The 25,798-nt window shown below is 36.1% G+C and overlaps 1 protein-coding gene across 2 annotated transcripts in view; it reads left to right on the top strand.

Moving 5' to 3' along the window:
- Positions 1 to 25,449, top strand: part of LOC127847384 (ATP-dependent RNA helicase DDX54-like) — a 41,896-nt gene extending 16,447 nt beyond the window's left edge. For both annotated transcript variants that reach the window (XM_052379253.1, XM_052379254.1), the window contains exons 10-20: positions 251 to 461; positions 3,624 to 3,758; positions 4,744 to 4,835; positions 10,721 to 10,856; positions 13,099 to 13,172; positions 16,548 to 16,736; positions 19,447 to 19,625; positions 21,822 to 21,926; positions 22,659 to 22,766; positions 23,263 to 23,405; positions 24,551 to 25,449. In XM_052379253.1, coding sequence (XP_052235213.1) covers positions 251 to 461; positions 3,624 to 3,758; positions 4,744 to 4,835; positions 10,721 to 10,856; positions 13,099 to 13,172; positions 16,548 to 16,736; positions 19,447 to 19,625; positions 21,822 to 21,926; positions 22,659 to 22,766; positions 23,263 to 23,405; positions 24,551 to 24,735 — 1,557 coding nt within the window. In that variant the 3' untranslated portion in view covers positions 24,736 to 25,449. The remainder of the gene's footprint in view (positions 1 to 250; positions 462 to 3,623; positions 3,759 to 4,743; positions 4,836 to 10,720; positions 10,857 to 13,098; positions 13,173 to 16,547; positions 16,737 to 19,446; positions 19,626 to 21,821; positions 21,927 to 22,658; positions 22,767 to 23,262; positions 23,406 to 24,550) is intronic.
- The last annotated feature ends 349 nt before the right edge of the window (positions 25,450 to 25,798 follow it).

Here is a 25,798-nt window from a genome sequence, read left to right as displayed (position 1 = left end):
GATCAGAAAAAATATTTGATTGGTCCCCCCCTGTGACTTAACAAAAGTCTGGGGCATGGTAAAGACCTTATATGGTATCTGCCTCTCTAAGCGTTAGGCTTTCAATGCAATTGAGCTTAAAGAAATACTAGTATTCTTAAACTGCTTGAATATATGTATATATTTGTTATATTTTCATTTATTTGTTTAATTTTACAAGTAAAATAATTCATACTTTGCATATAAAGTAACATGTATCCTATGTTTGCAGATCTTACAAAAGGCAAACATTTCGTGCACCTACATCTACAGCTCCCTGGACCCAACGGCCCGTAAAATCAGCATAGCCAAGTTCCAGCACCATAAAGTGCGTGTCTTGATAGTCACTGACCTGGCCGCGAGAGGGATCGATATTCCCCTCCTAGACAACGTGATAAATTATAACTTTCCTGGGAAACCAAAGCTGTTTGTACACAGAGTTGGTATGTAGATCTGCCCAGTGCAAATTATTGAAAATCATCATTTAACATACCCCTGTTTAAATAATGTTTACCGTAAGTTTTCAGACACCCTCTTTTTTAGTAAAAATAATTATTTTATCGTGACTCTTAATTTTTGGACATATATGTTTTCGTCCATAATTAATGTCTCTTAATTTTTTTACATAAATTTGAATGCGCTATTTTGCAGACTTAAGCCCTGTTTTCGCTTATCTTGTGTCACCTTGATAATGGATTTTTACAACCTTATTAAGGTCATAGATGCATGCCTAAGCATTCGCGTAAATGGGTAAATAACCATGTATACCTCTGATTAAATGGAAGGTTGACCCCTTAATAAATACCATGAGCTGTTATTGAATTCCATATTGACCTTGATTTCTTAATTAAAACCTTTTTATGCGCCTGTTCGAAGAAAAGGGGGTATATAGTTTTCGCACCGTCTGTCAGTCTGTCTGTCAGTCTGTCACACTTTTCGTGTCTGCTCTCTAATTCAAATAGTTTTCATCCGATCTTTACGAAACTTGGTCAGAAGTTGTATCTAGACAATATCTAGGTCAAGTTCGAATATGGGTTATGCCAGGTCAAAAACTAGGTCAAGGGGTCGAAAAAACAAATCCAAGGGAAGTAATAAGCTTTAAATGGACATAATTATCTGACCTGCCAAATTTTTGTTAAATAAATCAAAGCGGCGCAGTAGGTGGCATTGTGTTTCTGACAAACACATCGTGGTAAAAGGTCAAGGTCAAAGTCATCCTTCAAGGTCTAAGGTCAAAAATACAAATCCAAGGGAAGTAATAAGCTTTAAAGGGAGATAATTATTCAATATTGAACATAGCAACTTGATATTTGGCATGCATGTGTATCTCATAGAGCTGCACATTTTGAGTGGTGAATCTACAGTCACGGTAGTGGCTTTTAATTATTTACTACTAAAAAAAGAGATTTGTTAGAGACAATTATTTTCAAGGGAAGTAATTTATATAATTATAAATCTCAGATTAAGTTTTGTGTTTTGGTCCACTTTACCCCTAAAGTATCATAGATATTGCTTTCATACTTGGAACACTTGCAAACTATCATAAGGGGACAGTAAAGGACAAGTTGCATAACTCTAGTTGTCATTTTTACAGAATTATGGCCATTTTTTGACTTAGTAACTTTGACTATATGGTTACATTTTGTGTTTAGATCCACTTTATTTCTAAAGTATCAAGGCTATTGCTTTCAAACTTCAAATACTTTCATGCTATCATGAGGGTACTGTACCTGGCAAGTTGAATTTTACCTTGACCTTTGAATGACCTTGACTCTCAAGGTCAATTAATTAAATTTTGCTAAAACTGCCATAACTTCTTTATTTATGATTAGATTTGATTGATACTTTGACAAAACAACTCTTACCTGACATACCACAATAGACTCCACCCAAACCATCCCCCACGCCCCCCCAAATCTCCCCCCAAACCCCCCCCCCCAATTTTTTTTTCTTTAAAGATCATCTAATAAATGACCACCACACCCTCACACTATACCCACCCCCAATTTTTTTTTTTTTTCAAACAAGGTAAAAAAACACAAATATTTATTTTTATTATTTTATTTTTGAAAAACCGTCCAACCAAGAATCCCCCCCCCCCCCTAAAAAAAATAAATATTTATTTTGCATTTTTGGAAGATAATGTAATAAATGACCACACCCCCACACTATACACCCCTCTTCACTCCACCCCTCCCTCCTTTGTGTTTGAAATTGAGATAGGTCCCTACACCTTTAAAAAGAAAAACAGATGAGCGGTCTGCACCCGCAAGGCGGTGCTCTTGTATGCTTATAATTTATTATGCCTATTTTGTGAAAACTTTGAAAATCTTATTGTCCTTAACCATAAGGCATAGGGCTACCAAATTTGGTATGTAGTGACATCTAATAGTTCTCTACCAAGTTTGTTCAAATTATGCCCCTGGGGTCAAATTTGACCCTGCCCGGGGGGTCACAAAACTGAACATACGCTTATATGGGGCCTATTTTGTGAAAACTCTAAAAACTTTGTCCATAATCATTGGGCCTAGGGCTACCAAATTTGGTATATAGCGACATCTAATAAACCTCTACCGAATTTGTTTACCCTGCCCCGGGGGGTCACACAATTGAATTGAAATGCTTATAAAGCGCCTATTTCGTGTAATCTTTAAAAAAATCTTCTTGTCAAAAACCATTCTGACTATGGCTACCAAATTTAGTATGCAGTAACATCGTATAGTCCTCTACCAAGTTTGTTCAAATTATGCCCTTTGGGTCAAATTTGACCCTGACCCGCGGGTCACAAAATTGAACATTATACACTCTTATATCTTGCTTATTTTGTGAAAACTTGTAAAATATTCTTGTGCTTAATTCTATGACCTAGGGCTACCACATTTTGTATGTAGTGAGATATAGTAGTCCTCTACAAAGTTTGCTCAAATTATGCCCCTGGGGTTAAATTTTACCTAGCCCAGGGGGTGATAAAAGTGTACATGTGCTTAAATAGGGCCTATATTTAAGTATTTGCACATGCCAAGAATATTTGTTTCAGCCTTTTTTTTCAGCAGTGGAGGGATACAGGGCCATCATGGCCCTCTTGTTTTGATTATTTATAACTCAAATGATTGATTTACCAAAGGTTTTTTTTTAATGAGATAATTAACATTTCTTTTCTGTACTAATTTGTGAATGGTAAGGTTCATTACATACCTGTGGACTTATGTCCATAGATACATGATAAACTCTGGCTATGATCTCTTTGATAAACCACAGGCCTTGGTTGTCAGTCAGTGATGTCTGACTTGGTCATTTTTGAGTGTCTACAGACCCCCCCCCCCCCCCCCCCCCCCCCGGTTGGATTGGACAAAATCCAAGGGTAGTAATAAGCTTTAAAGGGAGATGATTTCTATACCTGCCAAATGATAAATAGAAATTTTATTTCAAAGCGGCGCAGTATGGGGCATTGTGTTTCTGAAGAACACATCTCTTGTTGCCCCTGACCTCATGCTTAATACCAGGTTGACCATGACCCCTTATGTTGACATTGACCTCTTGTTCAATAATTTGTTGAAGTTGACCTCCAATTGACTACCTTGTTTACTTTGACCTCTTATTGGCAGGTCGTGTGGCGCGCGCTGGCAGGAAGGGTGTGGCATACTCCCTTGTCTCTCCTGATGAAATAGCCCACGTGTATGACCTCCATGTCTTTCTTGGTAGAAGTATAAAGTATGTGCCTGTAGGAACACATGTTGAAGGTAGGACATTTTCATTTTTCCTATAAATAAACACAATTTCATTGTTTGAGAGAGTGGTCATGGATGTTAATATATACTTCTATATATACATTTTAATAGATAGCCTGCTTTTACTACCATTATACTTCTGGTATAAACAAAGCCAAAGCTGAAACCGTTTTTTACTTGACTAGAAATAAATTGTGTGCAAACACTGCGTCAGTTAATATTCCTTTCTGCTGGTGGAACTCTTACCATATTCAATTGCCCTAAAGTAAATAATTGGATGTTATAAAATGTTACTTTATACTATGGTACATAATATAATAAAATTTCACGGTAGGAAATTTAGTGTTATACAGTAATACATGAAATGTTTTATGAAATGTTGTGCAATACAGAAGTAATGTTGTGGTAAAGATAAGTACATGACATATTGGGCATATTTTATATAATGAAATGTGCATATTTTATGTAATTAAATATTATGCTATAAAGCGACTAACATTTAGGGTTTTATCTTTTCAATGATTTTATAAAACATTAAATTTATGACTGACTTTAAATCTCCTAACAATTAAACATTTATATATTACTAAAATAGGGCATGTGAAAGATTGTAAGTAAATGAATAGAATAAAGAATTGTTTTCATCATTTTGCCTGCAGTTTATACTTTAAAAAAAGGAATATCATTGAAATTGGTCGTCCAATGTTAAAAATCAGGTCCTGATTCCAATAGGAACAGTGTTCTAGTGGTAAGATGCTGGTCTTTGAATCAGAAAGTTTCGGTTTCAAATCCGCTCAAACCACGGAATTTTGGTTAGCAAAAAAATTGATCCCATGTATGCTCCACTCAACCAATGTGTATAGATCAGTACTTGTGAATGAAATAAGCCAATGTGCAGTGGTTTAATACTGTGGTTGTAAAATGTGAAAGTCGTTTAAAGATGCACCTGTCATCATAGCAGACTCTAAACATGAACATTTCACTGTTAAACCTTCAGATGCTGACGGTCTGTATGGACGTGTGCCCCAGGTGGTTATTGATGAGGCAGCTGAGACCCTCCGTGCCTGGCATGCCGAGGTGTACGACATCGTAAGTCACCTGGACACAATTTCTTGAAAGCTTTTAAGTACCTTTACCCTTTACCACAGCAGAGTGAAAATAGAGTGGCTATATACAAACACCATAAAACCAGAACAGCCTACGAGTAACTAGCAGTCTGTTCAGGTATTATGATGTTTGCTACACATCAGAATCCTTTACCCAGGGGTTGAAGAATTTTTCCAGAGCCACTCGTCCTGCAGGGCGAGTAGGCCTGACAATCCACTCGCCCTTCACTTTAATCTACTCGCCCTGCATTTAAAAAATAGATATCTATATTTATAGTTATGATCAACCAGAACCTTTTAAACTTACTTAACATAGTGACACTAAACTTCAAACAAATTAACTACATTATCTGATGGATTATATTTGCTTTTTACGTTTTCTGCACCTCTTTCCTTTCTCAATTCTCTCCGCTTCTCGTTTTGACAACCTTTCTAATTCTTTCTGTACCCCGTCGCCACCACCTTGCAGATATTTTAAAATAGAACCCTTTTCCATTTTAATATTTCAGACGAACTTTTACTGAAAGACACGCTTGATTGACAAACGGTAACAATATGGTAAATTTTGCCTAAGGCTTCTGATCACGAAATTCGGAATTATTCTGTTTACTAATAATTATTTTTTAACCAGGTTTTCCGAAGGAAAAAACTGGTTATTAGATTGGCGAATGCGGGCTGGCGGGCTGGCGGGCGGAACAAGCTTGTCCGGGCCATAACTTTGTCGTTCATTGTGAGATTTTAAAATCATTTGGCACATTTGTTAACCATCATTAGACGGTGTGTCGCGCGAAAAAATTACGTCAATAGCTCCAAGGTCAAGGTCACACTTTGAGTTCAAAGGTAAAAAATAGCCATAAATGAGCTTGTCTGGGCTATAACTATGTCATTCATTATGAGATTTTAAAATCATTTGGCACATTTGTTCACCATCATGGGACGGTGTGTCGCACGAAAGAATCACGTCAATATCTCCAATGTCAAGGTCGCCACGACTAAAAATAGATTTATTTTTAAACAAACTTACAAAGGGGGTTAATTTTGTTTGTTCATTTCAAAAGTTCAGTTTGAGTTGTCCTCCTTTATCAGATTTTTTTTCACAATGAAAACCTGGTTTTGTGACAATTTTGTCCCTTGTTTCTGTTTATTTTTAATTAAATATAAGAAGTAGTATAATTAACCAGTGATGTATTATTGTTTTATTGATATAAACATTAAAATTCACGGAATGACCAATATATTTAACAGTTTTATTCACTTTTAGTTTTAATCCATTAGCTAAGAGCACTGACAACGACGAAAAGAGCCCAGCCGATTTCGAGAATTATTTTTACTGTGCCCGTGAGGTCATATTTCAGTGTCAAAACGAAAGTGCAGTTTCTTTGTGTACTAAACCTATTTTTTGTTCGTTCGAAAAATTGTTCGCAATTTGTATCGATGTGGAAGGAGTTCTGGAACTGAATTTATATTTCTCAACTTGAAAAACAGCACTGGCCCGGTCGGTCGAGTAATCAACAAATTTTACTCGCCCGACCGTCAAGTTCACTCGCATATGCCAGCGGTCGAGTGGATTCTTCAACCCATGCTTTACCACTCGAATAAGCATGTTGACGGGTTTGTAGTCCCATAAGAAACAAAACAAATTAAATTTAAGACCTTTCTTATTAATTATAATTGTATAGGCTTCATTTCTAACCCTAATATACGAGTTACTCGCGGGCTTTTCTGGTTTTTACGCTCTGTGCATAAAGCCATTTTTAGCTGATGCTCGACTATTAAATATGAAATATATATAGTGGAGCTATCCTTCTCACCCCGGCGTCTGCGTTAGCGTTCCCGTTCCTGTTAGGGTCAGCGTTAGCGTGCAAATATTAAAGTTTGCATACCACCCCAAATATTTTTAATGTCCCTTGACATATTGCTTTCCTGATTTACATACTTCTTTACCAACATGACCCCAACCTATAATCAAGAGCAGACAACTCTATCAAGCATTTTGTAAGAAAAATGGCCCTTTTTTCACTTAGAATATGCATGTTATTGATAAATCTATGTTAAAGTTTGCATACCACCTCAAATATTTTAAATTTTCCTTGACATATTGCTTTCATATTTTGCATACTTCTTTACCAACATGACCCCAACCTATAAACAAGAGCAGACAACTGTATCAAGCATTTTGTGAGAATTATGGCCCTTTTTTCAATTAGAATATGCATATTATTGATAAATCTATGTTAAAGTTTGCGTACCACCTCAAATATTTTCAATGTCCCTTGACATATTGCTTTCATATTTTGCAAACTTCTTTACCAACATGACCCCAATCTATAAACAAGAGCAGACAACTGTATCGAGCATTTTGTAAGAATTATGGCCCTTTTTTAAATTTACAATATGCATATTACTTAAGCTACATTGCCATAACTTCTTTATTTATGATCAGATTTTATAAATACTTTGACAAAACAACACTTACCTGAATACCACAATGGATTCCACCCAAACAATACCCCACACCCCTACCCAGAATCCCTGCTACCCCCACCCCCGAATTTTTTTTTGCCTTTTTTTTTTTTGAAAGATCATCTAATAAATGACCCAACCCCACATTATACCCCCCTCTCAACCCCCCCCCCCCCCTTCCTACTCCCCCCCCCCCAAAAAAAAATTATTTTTTTTCCTTTTTTATTCATTTACTTTATTTTTGAAGGACTGTCCAAACTTCCCACCCAAGCTTTTGCTATCAAACTTGAAATAAAATCTATTTAGTTTGTTTAATGTCTTTACAAATGTTTAATACATTGTGGAAAATATACCTAAACTATTACCTTGACCTTATTGAATAATTTGAACAATTACACCATGATAGCTTACATTATACTGTCAAGCACTCGAATAGTCAAGCGCGCTGTCCTCTGACAGCTCTTGTCAATTAGATAGTAGAAAATAGTTAAGTCAGTTTTTTAAATAACAGCCAAAAGTAAATTTGAGCAGTTTTAAAAATTGCTGGGCTACTGGGCTACTGTAAGTCAAGTATTGTATGTTGTTTTTTTAGCTCACCTGATTGCTCAGGTGAGCTTTTGGGATCGGTCTTTGTCCGTCTTCCATCCGTCCGTCCATCCCTCGGTCGTCTACATTTGGTTTGTAAACACTCTAGAGGCCACATTTTTTGTTCAATCTTCATGAAACTTAATCAGAAGATTTGTCCCAATGATACCTCAATCAAGTTCGAAACTGGGTCATGCTGGGTCAAAAACTAGGTCAAAAACTAGGTCACTAGTTAAAAAAAACAACACCTTGTAAACACTGTAGAAGTCACATTTCCTGCCCAATCTTCATGCAACTTTGTCAAAACGTTTTTTCTTGTTGGTTGAGTTTAAAAGTGGCTCCAGTCAGTTGAAAAACATGGCCGCCAGTGGGTGGGGTAGTTTTCCTTATTTGGCTTTAGAGAAACCTTGTAAACACTCTAGAGGCCACATTTCTTGTCTAGTCTTCATGAAACTTGGTCAGAAAATTTGTCCCAATGATACCTCGATCGAGTTCGAAACTGGGTCATGCTGGGTCAAAAACTAGGTCACTAGATAAAAAAAAGAAAAACCTTGTTAACACTGTAGAAGTCAGATTTCATGCCCAATCTTCATGTAACTTTGTCAAAATGTATGTCTTAATGATATGTTGGTTGAGTTCAAAAGTGTTCCGGTCCGTTGAAAAAGATGGCCGCCTGTGGGCGGGGCAGTTTTCCTTATTTTGTTGGCTATAGAAAAACCTTGTAAACACTCTAGTGGCCACATTTCTTGTCTGATCTTCATGAAACTTGGTTGGAAGATTGTCCCAATAATACCTCGATCACGTTCGATATTGGGTCATGCTGAGTCAAAATCTATGTCACTAGGTCAAAAAAAATAAAAACCTTGTAAACACTTTTAAAGTCACAATTTTTGCCCAATAATCATGAAACTTGGTCAAAATATTGTTATGATTGATATCTCGGACAGCGGGGGAGGGGCAGTTTCCTCTATATGTATATAGTGAAAACATGTGAACACTCTAGAAGTCACATTTTTGGTCCAATCTTCATGAACTTTGGTTAAAAAATTGGTTTCCTAGATACGTGTGTTAAGTTCGAAAATGGTTCAGATCCGTTGAAAAACATGGCTGCCAAGGGGACGGGGCAGTTTTCCTTATATTTATATAATTAAAAAGGCTTGTGAACGGTCAAGAAGTCACATTTCTTCGCCCAATCATCATGAAACTTGGTCAAAACATTGGTTTTATTGATATCTCGGACGTGTTCGAAAATGGTCCAGATCAGTGAAAAACATGGCCGCCGGTGGGCAGGGCAGTTTTCTCTATATGTATTTAGTGAAAACATGTGAACACTCTAGAAGTCACATTTTTGGTCCAATTTTCATGAAATTTGGTCAGAACATTTGTTTCCTAGTTACGAGAGTTGAGTTCAAAAATGGTTCTGGTCCATTGAAAAAATGGCTGCCAAAGGGGGGGGGGGATGGCGCATTTTCCTTAAAGGTGAGCGAACAAGGGTCATCTTGGCCCTCTTGTTTACATTTTATAATGTTATATGAAATAAAATTTATTTTGTTTATTTCACATACAATGCTCATTTAAAGTATGTAATATTTTGTCAATAAAGTACTTCATAACTTTATTGGCTTTTTTAAAGCTTAAGCAAAAAGCAAATCCTTGTGCTCTAGTGAAGTCTTTTTATGCCCCCTTTCGAAGAAAAGGGGGTATATAGTTTTCGCACTGTCCGTCAGTCTGTCTGTGTGTCAGTCTGTCACACTTTTCGTGTCCGCTCTCTAATTCAAATAGTTTTCATCTGATCTTTACCAAACTTGGCCAAAAGTTGTATCTAGACAATATCTAGGTCAAGTTCGAATATGGGTCATGCCAGGTCAAAAACTAGGTCAAGAGGTCACTTAGTGCATTTCAAGGATTTAGCATGGTGTCTGCTCTCTAATTGGAGTAGTTTTCATCTGATCTTTACCAAACTTGGTCAGAAGTTGTATCAAGACAATATCTAGTTCAAGTTTGAATATGGGTCATGCCGGGTCAAAAACAAGGTCACAGGGTCACTTAGTGCATTTCAAGGATTTAGCATGGTGTCCGCTCTCTAATGGAAGAAGTTTTCATCTGATCGTTACCAAACTTGGTCAGAAGTTGTATCAAGACAAAATCTAGGTCAAGTTTGAATATGGGTCATGCCGGGTCAAAAACTAGGTCACAGGGTCACTTAGTGTATTTCAAGGATTTAGCATGATGTCCGCACTCTAGTTTATGTGGCTTGCTGATTTATTTTGATATTCTAAGACATTTTTATGCCCCTGAAGGAGGCCATACAGTGATCGAACTGTCTGTCCGTCACACTTTGCGTTTAGATTTCGAAAAATGCTCATAACTTCTATGTCGCTTTAGATAGCAATTTCATGTTTGGCATGCATGTGTATATGGACAAGGCCTTTCCATACGCACACAAATTTTGACCTTGAACTTAGGGTCCGCGTTTAGATTTCAAAATCTGCGTTTAGGTTTCGAAAAGAGCTCATAACTTCTACCAAGCGTTTATAGGGGGCATAAGTCATCCTATGGTGACAGCTCTTGTTCTCCCAAAGTTTCACTGGCCTGTGTTTTCATTCTTTGTATCCTCAAGTTTCATTGGCCTCTATTTTATTTTATTTGTCCCTTATTTTCATTGGCCTCTTGTTTTATTCTCCCCAAGTTTTATAGGCCTCTGTTTTCAATCTATTTATGCCCAAGTTTCATTGACCACTGTTTTTATTCTTCCAAAGTTCATTGGCCTATGACTTCATTCTGTTTACTCCAAAGTCTGATTGGCCACTCTCTATTCAGGGCGCCCTGGTAAAGGTGTGCAGCAACGCCTACGAGCGCTACATACGGTCCAGACCCCAGCCCGCCCCAGAGTCAGTGAAGCGTTTCAAGGAGCGAGAGTCTCTCGGGCAACCAATAGGCATGCATCCACTTTATGGTAAGACAGGAGTGGGAATAATTCAATCATTGATCTGAGTTGGAAGAATTTATGAACTTTTACCAATTAATATATGATTGGAATAGTTTGCAATAGATCTGTTGGCATAACAGTCAAAGGATCTTGATCCTAAGATATAAACTGAAAATGTTCTTAAACATGGTTGATGAAACTTGTTATGTGGATAGGGGGCCATATGAATAATTACATGTTATTTCAGTTTCTTTTCAGAGAAAAAATCTGGTTGCAATGGTAACATAAATACTGTGAAACCATTTATTTTCGCCAGCACACAATTTCATCATTTTTATAAAAATGACGTTTTTGTCAGCACTTAAATTCACCAATTCCTGACTTTGAAAAAATAACAATAAAAAAATGCTTCAGTTAAAATCCGTTTTGTTTGTAAAACATGTCCGAAAAATATTGCGGTTGCGATAAATTGTAGTGGGAAAAGAGGGAGGACACTTAAGAGTCTCTTGCAGGAGGTGGGGCCTGTTTGTCACATGTCAATATACTAGTCTTTTGTTACAGGTGATCAGTAATGGGCCCCCATTAGTGTATCATTATTATGATAAGCAGATTTGTGGGACCGAATAACCGTTAACGAGTGTTTGAAACAGTGAAGCCAATTGCCAAATGGTCTTATTCAATTACTATCATGGCCAAACTGATAACAGTCTTACCTTTATCAGCGCAAATAAGAGAAGGTGCAAACATTATTGGTTACGAACAGTGTTAGCAAACTATTTGGTCAGTTTTCAATAAAGTTTTAAGAGTTTAGCATCGTGAATATTTGATCGATTTAAGTACAGTAATATGTCTGAAACGTCACTTTTTATAATGTCAATGAATTTAGCAAAGTTAAATTAACACACTAATTCCAATATAACGCGGATGAGCAGGTCCAAGTCTCGATAAATGTGATTAAAAATTTCATTAACACAAACATGCGCGATTTTTCGGACGTGTACAATTAACAGTGTATTATGGGATAGCGGTTTCATAGGTCACAGTTCAGATTTAATTGTAATAACCAATGGACGAGTGAGTTTAAATTAGATTGAATGCAATAGGATACAAAGCTATGATTTATTGCGTCATACTCCATCATTCGAAAAACGTGCTTCCCGCAGATTTCCTGAAAATCGCGCGAAAAATAAAAGTGAATTTCTGTAATCAATTAGCGTACGTTTGGATGGAACCAATTGTCATGATCGCTAATTTCTCTTTACCTGTTACGTTTTAAATTGCTACAAATAACAATGATTAGAAACATGTATCGTACAACTTGTCAAAGCTGTCGATGATTAAAAAGATCAATAGCCCATAAACAAACCACAAGCTATTTTCACACCTGTATTGTAATCAATATGTTCAGTATTAATTTGCAATCAATGCGGACAATGTGTATCAGTCAGGTGTTGATCTCACATCATCTTCTTTTAATTTCGTTTATTGCCTTTGATCTGGATCCGCTGCGTGGAGGCTGTATAATCTGCAACACCACTGAAAAACACCATACATACAATGGGTAATAAAATTGTTAACAAATTGCTAATGATTGCTCTTTTACCTAAACGAAGTCAACGCAGTCGATACAGCTGTAATGCACTCGCGTTTAACAGCAATGTCACGTGTCAGTGAAGTAAACTGTGTAATCTACACACCTATTTGTCAAAACTGGATTTATCTTGATTGCAAAACAGACAGAGTATGTATGCGTGGATTACATTGGATTTTAGTGTCTCATGCCTTTGGTAATTCAGTCTTAATTTTGTTCAAATATGGGACATAATTGTTCGTTAAGATCTTGAATTCGTCAATCGGTCGACTGACGATATACACGAAAGTTAATGCCTGACGATTAATAATGGTTTCACAGAAAGCAGAATCTGTCAAAATAATGAAAACCAATTCTAAATGTCTGCAGTCTACCAGACAAAATGTTAATACCCACAAATTAAAGATCAAACAATTAACCTTTTCCCACTCAGAGGCAATGTGAAAATGGCTATTTGCAAACAGCATAAAACCAGAACAGCCTGCTAGGAACTCGCAGACTGTTCAGATTTTGTGATGTTTGCTGCTCATCAGTATCTAAGGGTTGGAAATGGAGCCTTTAAAACTAAAATCTAGTAAGAAAGGTCTAAAGGATTACGAAAACGTCGAAATATGTACCTAAGTGGTTAAGGTTAAATGAAACCCCATTATTGTAAATCTATGCATTACTATCCTACAGGTGTTGAAGAGGACAATCTGGAAGGAGAAAGAATGAAGCTGCTGGATGCTCTCAAGTCCTACAAGTCCAGTGCAGTACGTGTTATATGCAGTGCAGTGTAGTAGGCATTATATGCAGTCTAATGTAGAACTGTTATATGCAGTCATGTGCAGTAGGTGTTATATGCAGAGAAGTGCAGTATGCAGTGTCATATACAGAGGGCCAGATAAAATGCATATTTGCATAAAATATGCATGAAAAAAACCCGCATTACTTTACATTTTGTTAAGTAAAAAACTCCTGGCTAAATTCCGATTACGCATCGTGTGCAATTTCAATGCATATCAGCCATTAATAAATGCATATAAATTCATGTAAACAACACTGGTTCCCGTCATTGTGTCCCTGGTATAAACGTAGTGACATCACCATCTATGTATAGAATGTGGTTCCCGACCTAATTTCCTCCTCAGTCAGAACGGTATTATTTCATTTCGGTAAAGGCCGATGTTGACACAACCGTTACGGGCTCCCCGCTGCATTGTTGAGAATCGATGTACGCTTATGGTGAAATCATTTGACATATTATTCGATAAAACCGAACTTCAAGCACATAATTTTTGCTATCAGTGCATCTCTTGTGTGGCACTATATAAGCCCAGGGCAAAAAACCAACAGAAAAACTGTTAAATAAAACAAAAGTGATTGCTTTATTGTGTACAAGACTGCTTATTGAAGCAAGTTAACACTACAGGTACAAGTTATTATTAATTCTGATCCTTTGAACATAAATACTCCTTAAAAAAATATCGGATATTGATTTTTACTCGTCAATTAAAAATTTCATGAGTGAAATACCCCTCGGCTGAATTTTTTTTATGGAGCTCTGGTCATATAGTAGGTGTTAAATGTTGTGGGTGTTGAATGTTGTGTAGTGCACTAGATGTTACATGCAAAGCAGTAGGTGTTATATGCAGTGTAGTGCAGTAGGTGTTTTGTAGAGAAGTGCAGTAGGTGTTATGTAGAGTAGTGCAGTAGGTGTTATGTAGTGTAGTGCACTAGATGTTATGTAGGTAGTGCAGTAGGTGTTATGTAGAGTAGTGCAGTAGGTGTTATTTACAGTGTTGTGCAGTAGGTGTTATGTAGAGTAGTGCAGTAGGTGTTATGTAGAGTAGTGCAGTAGGTGTTATGTAGAGTAGTGCAGTAGGTGTTATTTACAGTGTTGTGCAGTAGGTGTTATGTAGAGTAGTGCAGTAGGTGTTATTTACAGTGTTGTGCAGTAGGTGTTTTGTAGAGAAGTGCAGTAGGTGTTATGTAGAGTAGTGCAGTAGGTGTTATGTAGTGTAGTGCACTAGATGTTATGTAGGTAGTGCAGTAGGTGTTATGTAGAGTAGTGCAGTAGGTGTTATTTACAGTGTTGTGCAGTAGGTGTTATGTAGAGTAGTGCAGTAGGTGTTATGTAGAGTAGTGCAGTAGGTGTTATGTAGAGTAGTGCAGTAGGTGTAATTTACAGTGTTGTGCAGTAGGTGTTATGTAGAGTAGTGCAGTAGGTGTTATTTACTGTGTTGTGCAGTAGGTGTTATGTAGAGTAGTGCAGTAGGTGTTATTTACAGTGTTGTGCAGTAGGTGTTATGTAGAGTAGTGCAGTAGGTGTTATGTAGAGTAGTGCAGTAGGTGTTATTTACAGTGTTGTGCAGTAGGTGTTATGTAGAGTAGTGCAGTAGGTGTTATGTAGAGCAGTGCAGTAGGTGTTATGTAGAGTAGTGGAGTAGGTGTAATTTACAGTGTTGTGCAGTAGGTGTTGTGTAGAGTAGTGCAGTAGGTGTTATTTACAGTGTTGTGCAGTAGGTGTTATGTAGAGTAGTGCAGTAGGTGTTATTTACAGTGTTGTGCAGTAGGTGTTATGTAGAGTAGTGCAGTAGGTGTTATTTACAGTGTTGTGCAGTAGGTGTTATGTAGAGTAGTGCAGTAGGTGTTATTTACAGTGTTGTGCAGTAGGTGTTATGTAGAGTAGTGCAGTAGGTGTTATTTACAGTGTTGTGCAGTAGGTGTTATGTAGAGTAGTGCCGTAGGTGTTATTTACAGTGTTGTGCAGTAGGTGTTATGTAGTGTAGTGTAGTAGATGTTATGTAGAGTAGTGCAGTAGGTGTTACGTGCAGTGCAGGCAGTGCATTATATGTTTATTTGCAGTAAAATTATGATTTTCATAGGTTCTTTGCAATAAATGGGCATTCAAATGCCTATTTATTTCTGTCAAATTGAACTTTATTTAAATGTGTTTTGTTTTGAGAGGCTTTTTCTCCCATTACGCAGTAAGTTGTTGGGAAATTATTGCACAAACTTAGGGAAATATTTGATGAAATGAACTTGTTTCCTGGGTAAGTGATACACACAGTAAATAAGGTGAATGTGCATCTTTATGATTTTTTTTCCTTATTTAAACCATTACGCCCCTTATCAATTAGCATTTTTATTATAATTGGTGTGACAACTTTATCGCAGTATTGCTGATATTACATTGCACTAAGTTTATACCATTTTGAGTTATTTCGATGGTCAGCTCTTAATGATTGGGTACAGTTTAATCACTCTATGTAAACAAACCTCTGTTTTCAGTGTGTAGAATCAACAGGGTTTTCAGGGGTTTACACACGGGCTGGACAGAACGTTAACACACGGTTAAAAACTTTTTTTGTTCAAAGTAATTGAAGTACATTTGCAAAAATCTTTAGTGCATAAAAGACTGTTTTCCTTGCAGTTGGAGCAGATATTTTAAGGTTTAAAAATAAATCCTTGAAACCTCAAAATCGGTGACAAACTTTCATTTTGCTTGAAACTGACCGTGTAGTACACAAGAAAATTTTTAACAAGAACACAGGCTTATTAAATAAAGTAATTCTGATGTATTATACATTGCCATAAGCAGCATAAAAATCTGTTTTCTATGCACTAGTTGAAATTGTAAAGAAAAAAAGTTTTTTTTAAGTTATTTGAAAAAAGCACCACTGACCGGTGTGTTAACATCTATTAACATTAAATTGGGAACCCAACAAAGTCACCTGATCCTGCACCCTGTTCTTACTTACAAAACATATTTTGATTTTCTTTGGATTAGTGCTCATTGAATAATAAAAAAAAGACACATTCCACGTTTGTATCAAAACTCTCCTTATGTCCAATACAATCCGTTTTATGGTCAAATTTGACCTTTGAGCTCTTGGTGTTCATTGACCTTTGAGGTAGGGAGTCGGGTGTTACACTTGACATACCTTCTTATGGTGGTTGACATTTAGTTGAAAGTTAATTCAGAATTCACTGTTACTTGGCAAAGTTATGGCTTAAACAGAAAGTTTTGCACAGAAAGACAAATATACAGTGGGCCTGTTCTATGCAGCCTTTTAAAATGGGTCTGCTACAAAAAAACAAAATCATAAATATTTGTTTAACAAGGTTGTTTTTATGTATTGTAGACAATCTTTGAGATTAATTCGACCGCAAAAAATGCAAGTTTTGGTGTCATGAAGAAAAAGCGTGACTTTCATGGCCGAGTCGTTGAGAGCAGGCAACGTCAGCTTGATGAATACCAGTCTGCAAACACTGAAGATCAGTCCGGTAACCTGGCAACCAGTCAACCATCAGCTGACGACCATGATTTGCAGGTTTGCGCATAACTGACATTCTTGACTGATGATTGTATTTAGTGTGCGTAATTGGTTGTCTTTTATCCCTGAAATTCTACAATGCAGAACCAATGTTTAGCAGTTGTAGAGGTTACTTACCCAGATGGGTCATAACTATTCCGTGATAGTGAAGATGGCAATCTCCGTGCTGAGACAGTTGTTTTTCGCCATTTTATACCCTTTATAACAATTGTTTAATTTTTAAATCCTGCTCACTTTCCAGCCATATCATCAAAATATTGATAAGCATTTATTTGGTATTAAAACTTGCTTTCTATCGAGACTTTATTCCCTACATTTTCTTCGCGAAGCTGTAATTAGGTCATCCCGCTAAGAAATTTCACATCGAGTAAAGTCGAGATATATAGCGAATGTTAATACGAAGTTAACGCTAAAGACTTTCTTGCCGATATGGCTGGAAAGTGAGCGGCATTTACAAAATTAATACAAGTAACAAAGGGTATAGAATGGCGAAAAATAGCTGCCTCGGCATGGATGTCGTCACCTTGACTATCAGGTGATTATCCCCTCTGTTACCCACGGATGTTAAATTATTTCCCTGAAGTTGATTATTTTAAGCTCACCTGAGCTTATAGTGCATATGGGGAGCTAATTTGGTCAGTCTGTATCTTTAATGTTGTACATTCCGTGTTCTTTGTTGTCAACTTTAAGCTCATAATCACTTTAGAGGCTTCTGTTTATGTCCCCCACCACTATAGTGGGGGACATATTGTTTTGCCCTTTTTGTGCCCTGTCTGTTGGTTGGTATGTTGGTTGGTTTGTGTGTTTGTTTGTGCAAACTTTAACATTTGCAATAACTTTTGCAATATTGAAGATAGCAACTTCATATTTGACATGCATGTGTATCTCATAGAGCTGCACATTTTGAGTGGTGAAAGGTCAAGGTCATCCTTTAAGGTCAAAGGTTAAATATATTGGTAAAAATCGCTAAAAATTTAATGTACACTTTTGCAATATTGAAGATATCAACTTGATATTTGGTATGCATGTGTATCTCATGGAGCTGCACATTGGAAGTGGTGAAAGGTCACGGTCATCCTTTAAGGTCAAAGGTCAAATATATGGGGACATAGTGTTTTACAAACACATTGCTTGTTTATCAAGTATTTATTAACCTTGGTTGGTCAGAATTTTTATCTTGACAATATCTTGGCTGTGATTGAATATGGGTCTAATGTGGTAAAGAACTAGGCCACTGGGGTGCCTCTAACTCAAGTGAACGCTTAAGGGGCATCATGTTATCATTACATGCTTTAGATGCAGAACAATGCTTTGTACTTTGATTACTTACCCATATTTAGTTTCTTATGTGTGTTTGTAAATGGTTATTTTTTGGGAGTTAAATGCAACACAAAAAATTCAGAATACAATGTACTATTTTGAAAGCATTTAGCTTCCCATTTATATGAAAGAGAATCATGGAGGTGACATGCAATACATTTTTATCGCATAATATGTCATCCAAAATTTTTATTTAAAGTTGATAAGACAAACACAAATTTAGCCTAAGGTCACAAAAGGTTTTTAACTGACATTTATGGGTTTAATATGTTTAGCATCAATCTAGAAGGCATGCTGTTCACAATGTAGAATTTAATAACAATGTCATAAACAAATTTATCACATGCCATACCCTGTTTTCCATGTAACATAACGATTACATATTTTTTTATATTACACATGTGTAATACAACATTTTTAAGCGTTTTCATTGGCTTGGTTTTCGTTTATTGACCAATCGCATTTTGTTATTTTGCTGAAATGACGTTGCAACGTCAAATGACGTCACGAAATGTAAACGACATTGGGGATTTATCATTATGTTTACGTAAATATTTATTTAATTTGCTCATTTAAAAGCATGTGATAAAAAATATCTGACACTCTTTGTCATATCATACCATTTTTTATTAAACTCGTCCAGAAAATGTGTTAGTAAGCTCGCCAGAGGCTCGGTATGATATGACAACTAGTGCCAGATCCTATATATGTATGATACCAGTCTGAGACTGAAATTAATATTTTACACATAACGGCTCTTTTGCTGCTGTTTAATATTCCTATTGTTATAAGGTTTATAACTTCAGTTTTTGTTTAATGTGTACTAACTTTTACAATTTTTTTCCACATTTCTGCTTCAAAAGCAAGCTATTACATTCGCTTACTTATATTTCTCCAAGGCATTTGTAAAAGTCAATTCCTTTCCGCACTATATTTTGTGAGTGCTTTGAACTAAGATCCTGCAAATTGGTATTATAACTGTTACATGGGAGAAAGAACTAAATTCATTTTGATTTTAAAGTGACGAGGTCAATTTGTCAGAGTCAGATTAGCATGTATTAAGAAATTAGTTTCAGGGCGATATCTTGGGAAAGGTAGGACCTATGATCATCTTAATTGGTATGCAGATATTTTTGGAGGAAAAAATGCCTATTGATTTTAGTTCACCAATTCAAAGATCAAGGTCACATGTGCTTGTAAACTGAAAATTGCTTTCACTCAATACTTAGACAATTCTAAGGATCATGTAAAGTGGTTAGTCTTCATGAAGGATGACCACAAATGATGTTAAAATCAAAAGATCAAAGGTCAAGGTCATCAGACGACTGCTGCAGGTTGTGCGGCATATACCTTTTACTAACATCTGTTGTTTGTACTAATCTTGCAGAATGCATTCAGCGTAGTGATTGGCGGGAAGAAAAAAGGATCTGACCAAGCAGAGAAGACGTTACAAACCAGCTCCAATTTAGACAGGAAGTCCAAAAAGAGAAAGGTTGCTAAGCAACCAGTGAGGGATGAAGAGAACTACATTTCTTACAGACCCTCTGACTATCAGAGTGAACAAGGGTAGTAAGACAAGCATATAATATATACATAGAACTACTTCAACAGTTTAATTTCAATACATTTCATACCTGAGCTCACACTCATACATGAGCTGTGCTCTGGAAAAAGCCTGCTTAATGCATGTGCCTAAAGTGTTCTCCCTGATTAGCCTGTGTGGACTGATTTCCAAGTTTATCCTGTGCAGTCGGCAGAGGATAATCAGGGACAACACTTTCCGCCTAGACTGTGTCTTCATATAAATGAGACTCCCTTAAAAGTGAAAGCATTAAGCCTGCCTTTTCTCAGCACGGCTCATATGTATTGAACTTGTTTAAATCAGTATTCTTAGTACCGAGCAATAGAAAAAAATGTTTTCTTAGGATTATAAACATTATTAATTCACTTCATTCCAAACTAGTTTGTACATTGGTCATGAAATTTTTTGTTTGGCCATCATCCCTTCCTCTGATTCCAGAAGGGAGTTGTTATTTCTTGACTTTCATGTATTCAAGAATGTTAACACATGTATACATAGTAGTCTGTTATTTTTGATAGTCATCATGGAGTTCAGTATCACATTTCCATCATATTGTATCAATATTTAGAGAGTCCATGCAATTCATAATGTCTTCCTATGTTTACAATTTGGAATTGAGCGAAACAGGTTATTACTGATTTGACGCATTCAAATTGTCTTCAGTGCAGTACATAAATTTATCAATACCTCACTTTTAAAAGGAAGATATAAGAAAAGGCCATCAACATTAAAAAAAAAGCATATAAAATTGTTTGTTTTTTTGATATGTATGATTTAAGTTCCCCTAAGCACAAGCTTTTGATCGGCAGGGCCTAGTTTGGCCGTTAGAAATTCGGCCCAAGTCCAAACTGGGGGACATATTGTTTTTGCCCTTCCTGTTTGTTGGTTTGTTTGCATCAATCTTTAACATTGGCCATAACTTTTGCAATATTGAAGATAGCAACTTGATATTAAGCATGCATGCGTATCTCATGGAGCTGCACATTTTGAGTGGTGAAAGGTCAAGGTCATTCTTCAAGGTCAAATATATGGGGGGAACATAGTGTTTCACAAACTCATCTTTTTCAACATTTATTTTGTCAACACTCTGTAGGCCACATTTATCGTGCAATCTTCATGAAACTTGTCAGAAGATTTGTCCCAATGATATCTTGGACAAGTTTAAAAACAGGGTCAGGTGAGGTAAAAAAGCTTTGTCACAATGTCAAATTAAAGATAAAGCAGCTTGACACTCAAATGTATGAGAACATTTATTCTTATGAAAATCTCTGAGTTAGAAAATGACTGGTTGGTTCAAAAACATTGCAGGAGGCGTATCATTTCTTTATATGGCTATAGTAAAAACTGTAGAAGTCACATTTATCGTCGAATCTACGTGAATCATGGTCAGAAGATTTATTTATTCTATTTCTTGACTGGGTAAAAAATGGTTCTGGTTTGATGAAAAACATGGCGGCCAGGGGGCAAGGCAGATTTCCTTATATGTCTATCATGAAACTTTGTTATTGCTCTCTTGGTCACATGTATTGGCCAATCTTCATCTTCATGAAACTTGGTCAAAACATTTGTTTGAACTGAGATTGAAACTGGGTCATGTGAGCTTAAAAACAATATTAAATCAAGTTTTTTTTTAAAGCATCCGTCTTCTTGCATCGTGTGTGGTCAATGTTTACCTCTTTATCGTACTAGAGGCCACATTTTTCATCCCATCTTTATCAAACTTGCTCGGAGTGACTATCTTGAAAATGTCTTGGCCGAGTTCTTATCTGGGTCACATATGTCTATATAAACTTGGTCACTACGTGCAATCATAGAAAAACCTTATCAAACTACATCTATGATGCAATCTTTATAACGCTTGGTCAGAATGTTTATCTACACAATATATAGATCCAGATCGTATCTGGGTCACACATGTCTAAAAACTAGGTCTATAGATCATGTTTGGACTGTTGGTTACCTCAAAAACTAAGGTTAGTGCTTCAGGACCATTGTGGCCCTCTTTTTCTTTTAGCAAAAACAATTTCTGATGAAAAAGTCATGAAAATAAAATAAACAAATTACAAAACCTATAAACTTGTAAACTTATGAACATAATGCAGGCGAAATATAAATATAATGATCTTTTTCATAAACTTATGACAGATGGAATGATTAAACCTATGTGTAATATTTCCCAGGTTACGATTGGGCAGTAGTTTTGACCGTGAGGCCTCAAGTGTTTTACTGGAAGTTGTTGGAGACGAGGAGGGTGCAGTCAGAAAACAACAGAACACAATGAGATGGTTGGTTTTTCATACAAGTGTTAAGTTTGTTTTCTTCTGTACTAAGATTTTTTTGTAAATTCTTATTATAAATTCTATTTGGATAGAAAGTAGTTCAGGCTACATCAGAACCAAATATTAATGATAATTTCAGTGTGTTGAATAATTTAGCCTGGCTTTGTGAATAACATTTGCTGTTAAGTTTACTCTTAAATGATGACATCTGCACATTGTACAATGAGCTAGAGACACAAATGTTCAATTTTGTCGTCATAAAATATCTGTGATGGTCCATTTCCAAATATATTGAAAAAGTGCTATATGTTGACTGGTATTTTGTTATTGCTAACAATTTACTGTATATCATTTTAAGCTCGGCTGTTTTCGGAGAAAACCCGAGGTATTGTCATAGCCAGCTCGTCGTGTCGGCTGTCTGCGTCGTGCTAAAACCTTAACATTTTTTCAAGGTTTTGAACATTGGCTCTAAAATGAAAGTGCTTCAAACTACAACTTTGAAACTTCATATGTAGCTGCACCTTGATGAGTTCTACATGCCACACCCATTTTTGGGTTACTAGGTCAAAGGTCAAGGTCACTGTGACCTCTTAAAAAAAATATCTGACAAGCTTTCATCTATTCAAAACTGCACCCACAGCTGAGGGTGGCACCTGTTATGCGGTGCTCTTGTTGAACATGTGTGTTCGTTCAAAAAAATTGTTGATCCCTTTATAAAGAATGTTTCCCTTAAATTAGGGACCGCAAGAAAAAGAAGTTTGTCAGGGATTCTGGAGACGATCCAAAAAGGAAGAAAATACGCACAGAAAGTGGGGCCCTAATATCTGCCTCCTACAAGTCCAATGTATATCCTTTGAAGAAAATTACAAAATGTTATGTAAGATATAATAAAGTAAAAATGCGATACAAGTAATCCAATCTATCTGAATGATAGGATACCATGAAAAGTTTGTGCTCATTTTTTCCAATATAATTCTCTGAAAAAAACATGCAATTTAACCAAATCTTGAAAGCAAAATAGATGCGATGTTAGGCTTATATTGTTCTGTCCCTTAGTACAATAAAACCAAACTATAATAACCAATTTAAACCATTCAGGATGTTAAAAGTATTTCTGCAACCGTTACTATTCGCACCTTATAAAAAACATTTTTACACCTGACCCAGAGCGGCATTTGTTTTCACAGTTATAGCTTATTGTCTCCACAGCGGAAAAACATGCTTTTTTATTAACATTTTCACAATAGTATTATGATAAGATGTTAATGAACAGTTGATCATACATGATTAAAACCTGTAAAAAATCCAAACAAACCAAACGGTTTTCCTTGACAATGTCCACCTATAAAGACTGGGTACAGAAGTCTCGGCTGGACACTACCGTTGTCAGGGACGATGAAGATGAGGAAGACGATGGTGGCCCGAGTCCAGTCAAGCGATCAAAGAACAGGCTGACCATACTGGGCGGTGGTCATTTCAGGAGACGTATGGAATTTCGCACCTTCACTAGACATTTATAATAAAAAAACAACAGTTACATACATAATTTTGAGTGGGATAATTTATCCCATTCCTCTTGATTCCATTGCATATTTCTAGATAATGAGTATTTCTATTACGGTATGAAAGTCTTAATATGCTTTGGATGTTCAATGATCCGTTTTGAACAGGAAACCATCAGTCACACAGTCAGTCAAACCCGACTTTGCCATGACTTTTCCATAGGTTTATGGATTTTTTTTTATCAGGCACAAATGTAAACATTTACAAGAAGACATTAACATCCGTCTCTTTACCTTCAAGGCCAAGGACACACAAGGTTTAAAGGTCAAATTGTCCATAGGGGCTTGCAAATTCTTTTCTCAGCCATTTATTTGCCATATATTGATGCATTTTTTAAATAACTTGGCACGGATGTAAACTATTCATTAGACAATTTGTCCCATGTAACATCCATCTCTCTACCTTGACGGAACACTTTTCGGTTTAAGTGCAAATTTTGCTATTAAACTACTTTTTGGACTGTAACTTTTTCATTCTTCATGCTATTGTACTTAGAAAACAAACATAAGTAACCAACATCAGGAGACAGTGTGTTGCGTGTAAAACACTTATAACAAAAGTCAAGGTCACAATTACTAGTATAGATTAAAAGTCGACTTTGCCATAAAACAGGTTAAACATTCCTGTCTCAACCATAACTTTGCCTTATATATTTCTATAACTTTGCAATATACAGTGGAACCCCTCTAAACTGGACACCCCCAGGACCGAGATGAAATTCCGGTTTAGAGGGGAAATTGAATATTTTACTTTCAGAAGGTGAATTATATAGCATAATGTGTAAAAACAACGCTTTCAGCAAATTTTAATAATTTATTTTTATAACATTAATTCATATTTCATCACATAAGAACAACACATATCACTTGATCTATTGATTCGAAAGCAATATCAGTCACATCAGAAAAACAAACAATGTTATATGCATGTGTAAGTTGACTTCAGACTGAAAAATATGTCCAGAAGACCTTTTTTTCAAACTTCAAAGATAGGGCCTGAATATCTTGTATATGCATCGATTTCTATGTAAGCAGTTTTGCGCTCAAACCTTTACATGAAAATTTCAGGGCACACAATGGGCTCAGATACTCAGAAAAACAGTCGAGACAAGTTCAAGAATGGCTCAGGGTTCAAGAATGGCTCAGGGTTAAAAAGACCCGAGCAGATCGTGAAAGCACGGAAACAGAAAATGAAGAAACAAGCGTTCCAGAAACAGAGGCAGAATAAACATAAGGGAAAGCAGAGGAAGTAGTGATGAAGTGATAATGGACATGGTCATTGATTTCTGTGTCAGGAATAAATTATGAATTTATAATGAACATGGTCATAGATAAACATAAGGAAAGCAGAAGTAGTAATTAAGTGACAATGGGCATGGTCATAGATTTCTGTGAGAAGAAGAATTAATGAAATTATAATGAACATGGTCATAGATAAACATAAGGAAAGCAGAAGTAGTAATTAAGTGACAATGGGCATAGTCATAGATTTCTGTGAGTGGAAGAATTAATGAAGTGATGATGGACATGGTCATAGATTTCTGCAATTTCCCTATATTTTGTATTAATTTGTAAAAGATTAAGTTAATATTATATTGGTATGTGCAACTGAAGTTGGATTCTTTCTTCTGTCAATGTTTTGTTTTAAGGTATGAATAAGTTGAAGCAAATGAGGGAGTCAACAGTCAAGGAGTTTACTGTGTTATGGAAACATTCATCAATATCAATTTTTGCCTTGATTTAATTCATTGGCATTAACTTTGAAATATCATGTGATGTGTGTGATGATGTAGCCAACTTGTTGTTGCTTAAGTGACTGCTTGTATCAAAATCAAGGCATCTTTTGATGAGAGTACTAGATATGGTCTTATGCATGACACCATGCATCATAAATAAACATGTTTACTGTTAAAACGTTTTTATTTTGTGTTTTTTCATGAACATCTTTGTAATACATGTATATCTTATTTGATTTGTATATGATTTTATCCTGTCACATGCCTTTAAATCAGCCTGATAGCCAGGTAATCTAATAACCCAAAAGTAAAAAAGCTAGGTGATCAGGTAACCTAATAACCGAAAAGTTACTGTGAAATGATGTCATTGTTTGAGAAATTATGTCATTATACCAGTGAAATTCTCAGGTTAAACTCTTATAATGTAAATGAATGGTGAAAAAAGGCATGAAATTAAAAGAAAATTTGTTGGATTCTGTGGTATGACATGATAAATAGATTAATAGGCTGTTGACGTGGATGGAGATTGGATATCTGGCTCGTCGGAGGATCTTATTGGGTCCCCTTTCGGCTCACCTGA

The sequence above is a fragment of the Dreissena polymorpha genome, chromosome 10 (assembly GCF_020536995.1).
Source record: "Dreissena polymorpha isolate Duluth1 chromosome 10, UMN_Dpol_1.0, whole genome shotgun sequence".
NCBI lineage: Eukaryota > Metazoa > Mollusca > Bivalvia > Myida > Dreissenidae > Dreissena > Dreissena polymorpha.
Note: the sequence above shows the minus strand (reverse complement) of the source record. Positions and strands in the feature narration are given on the sequence as shown.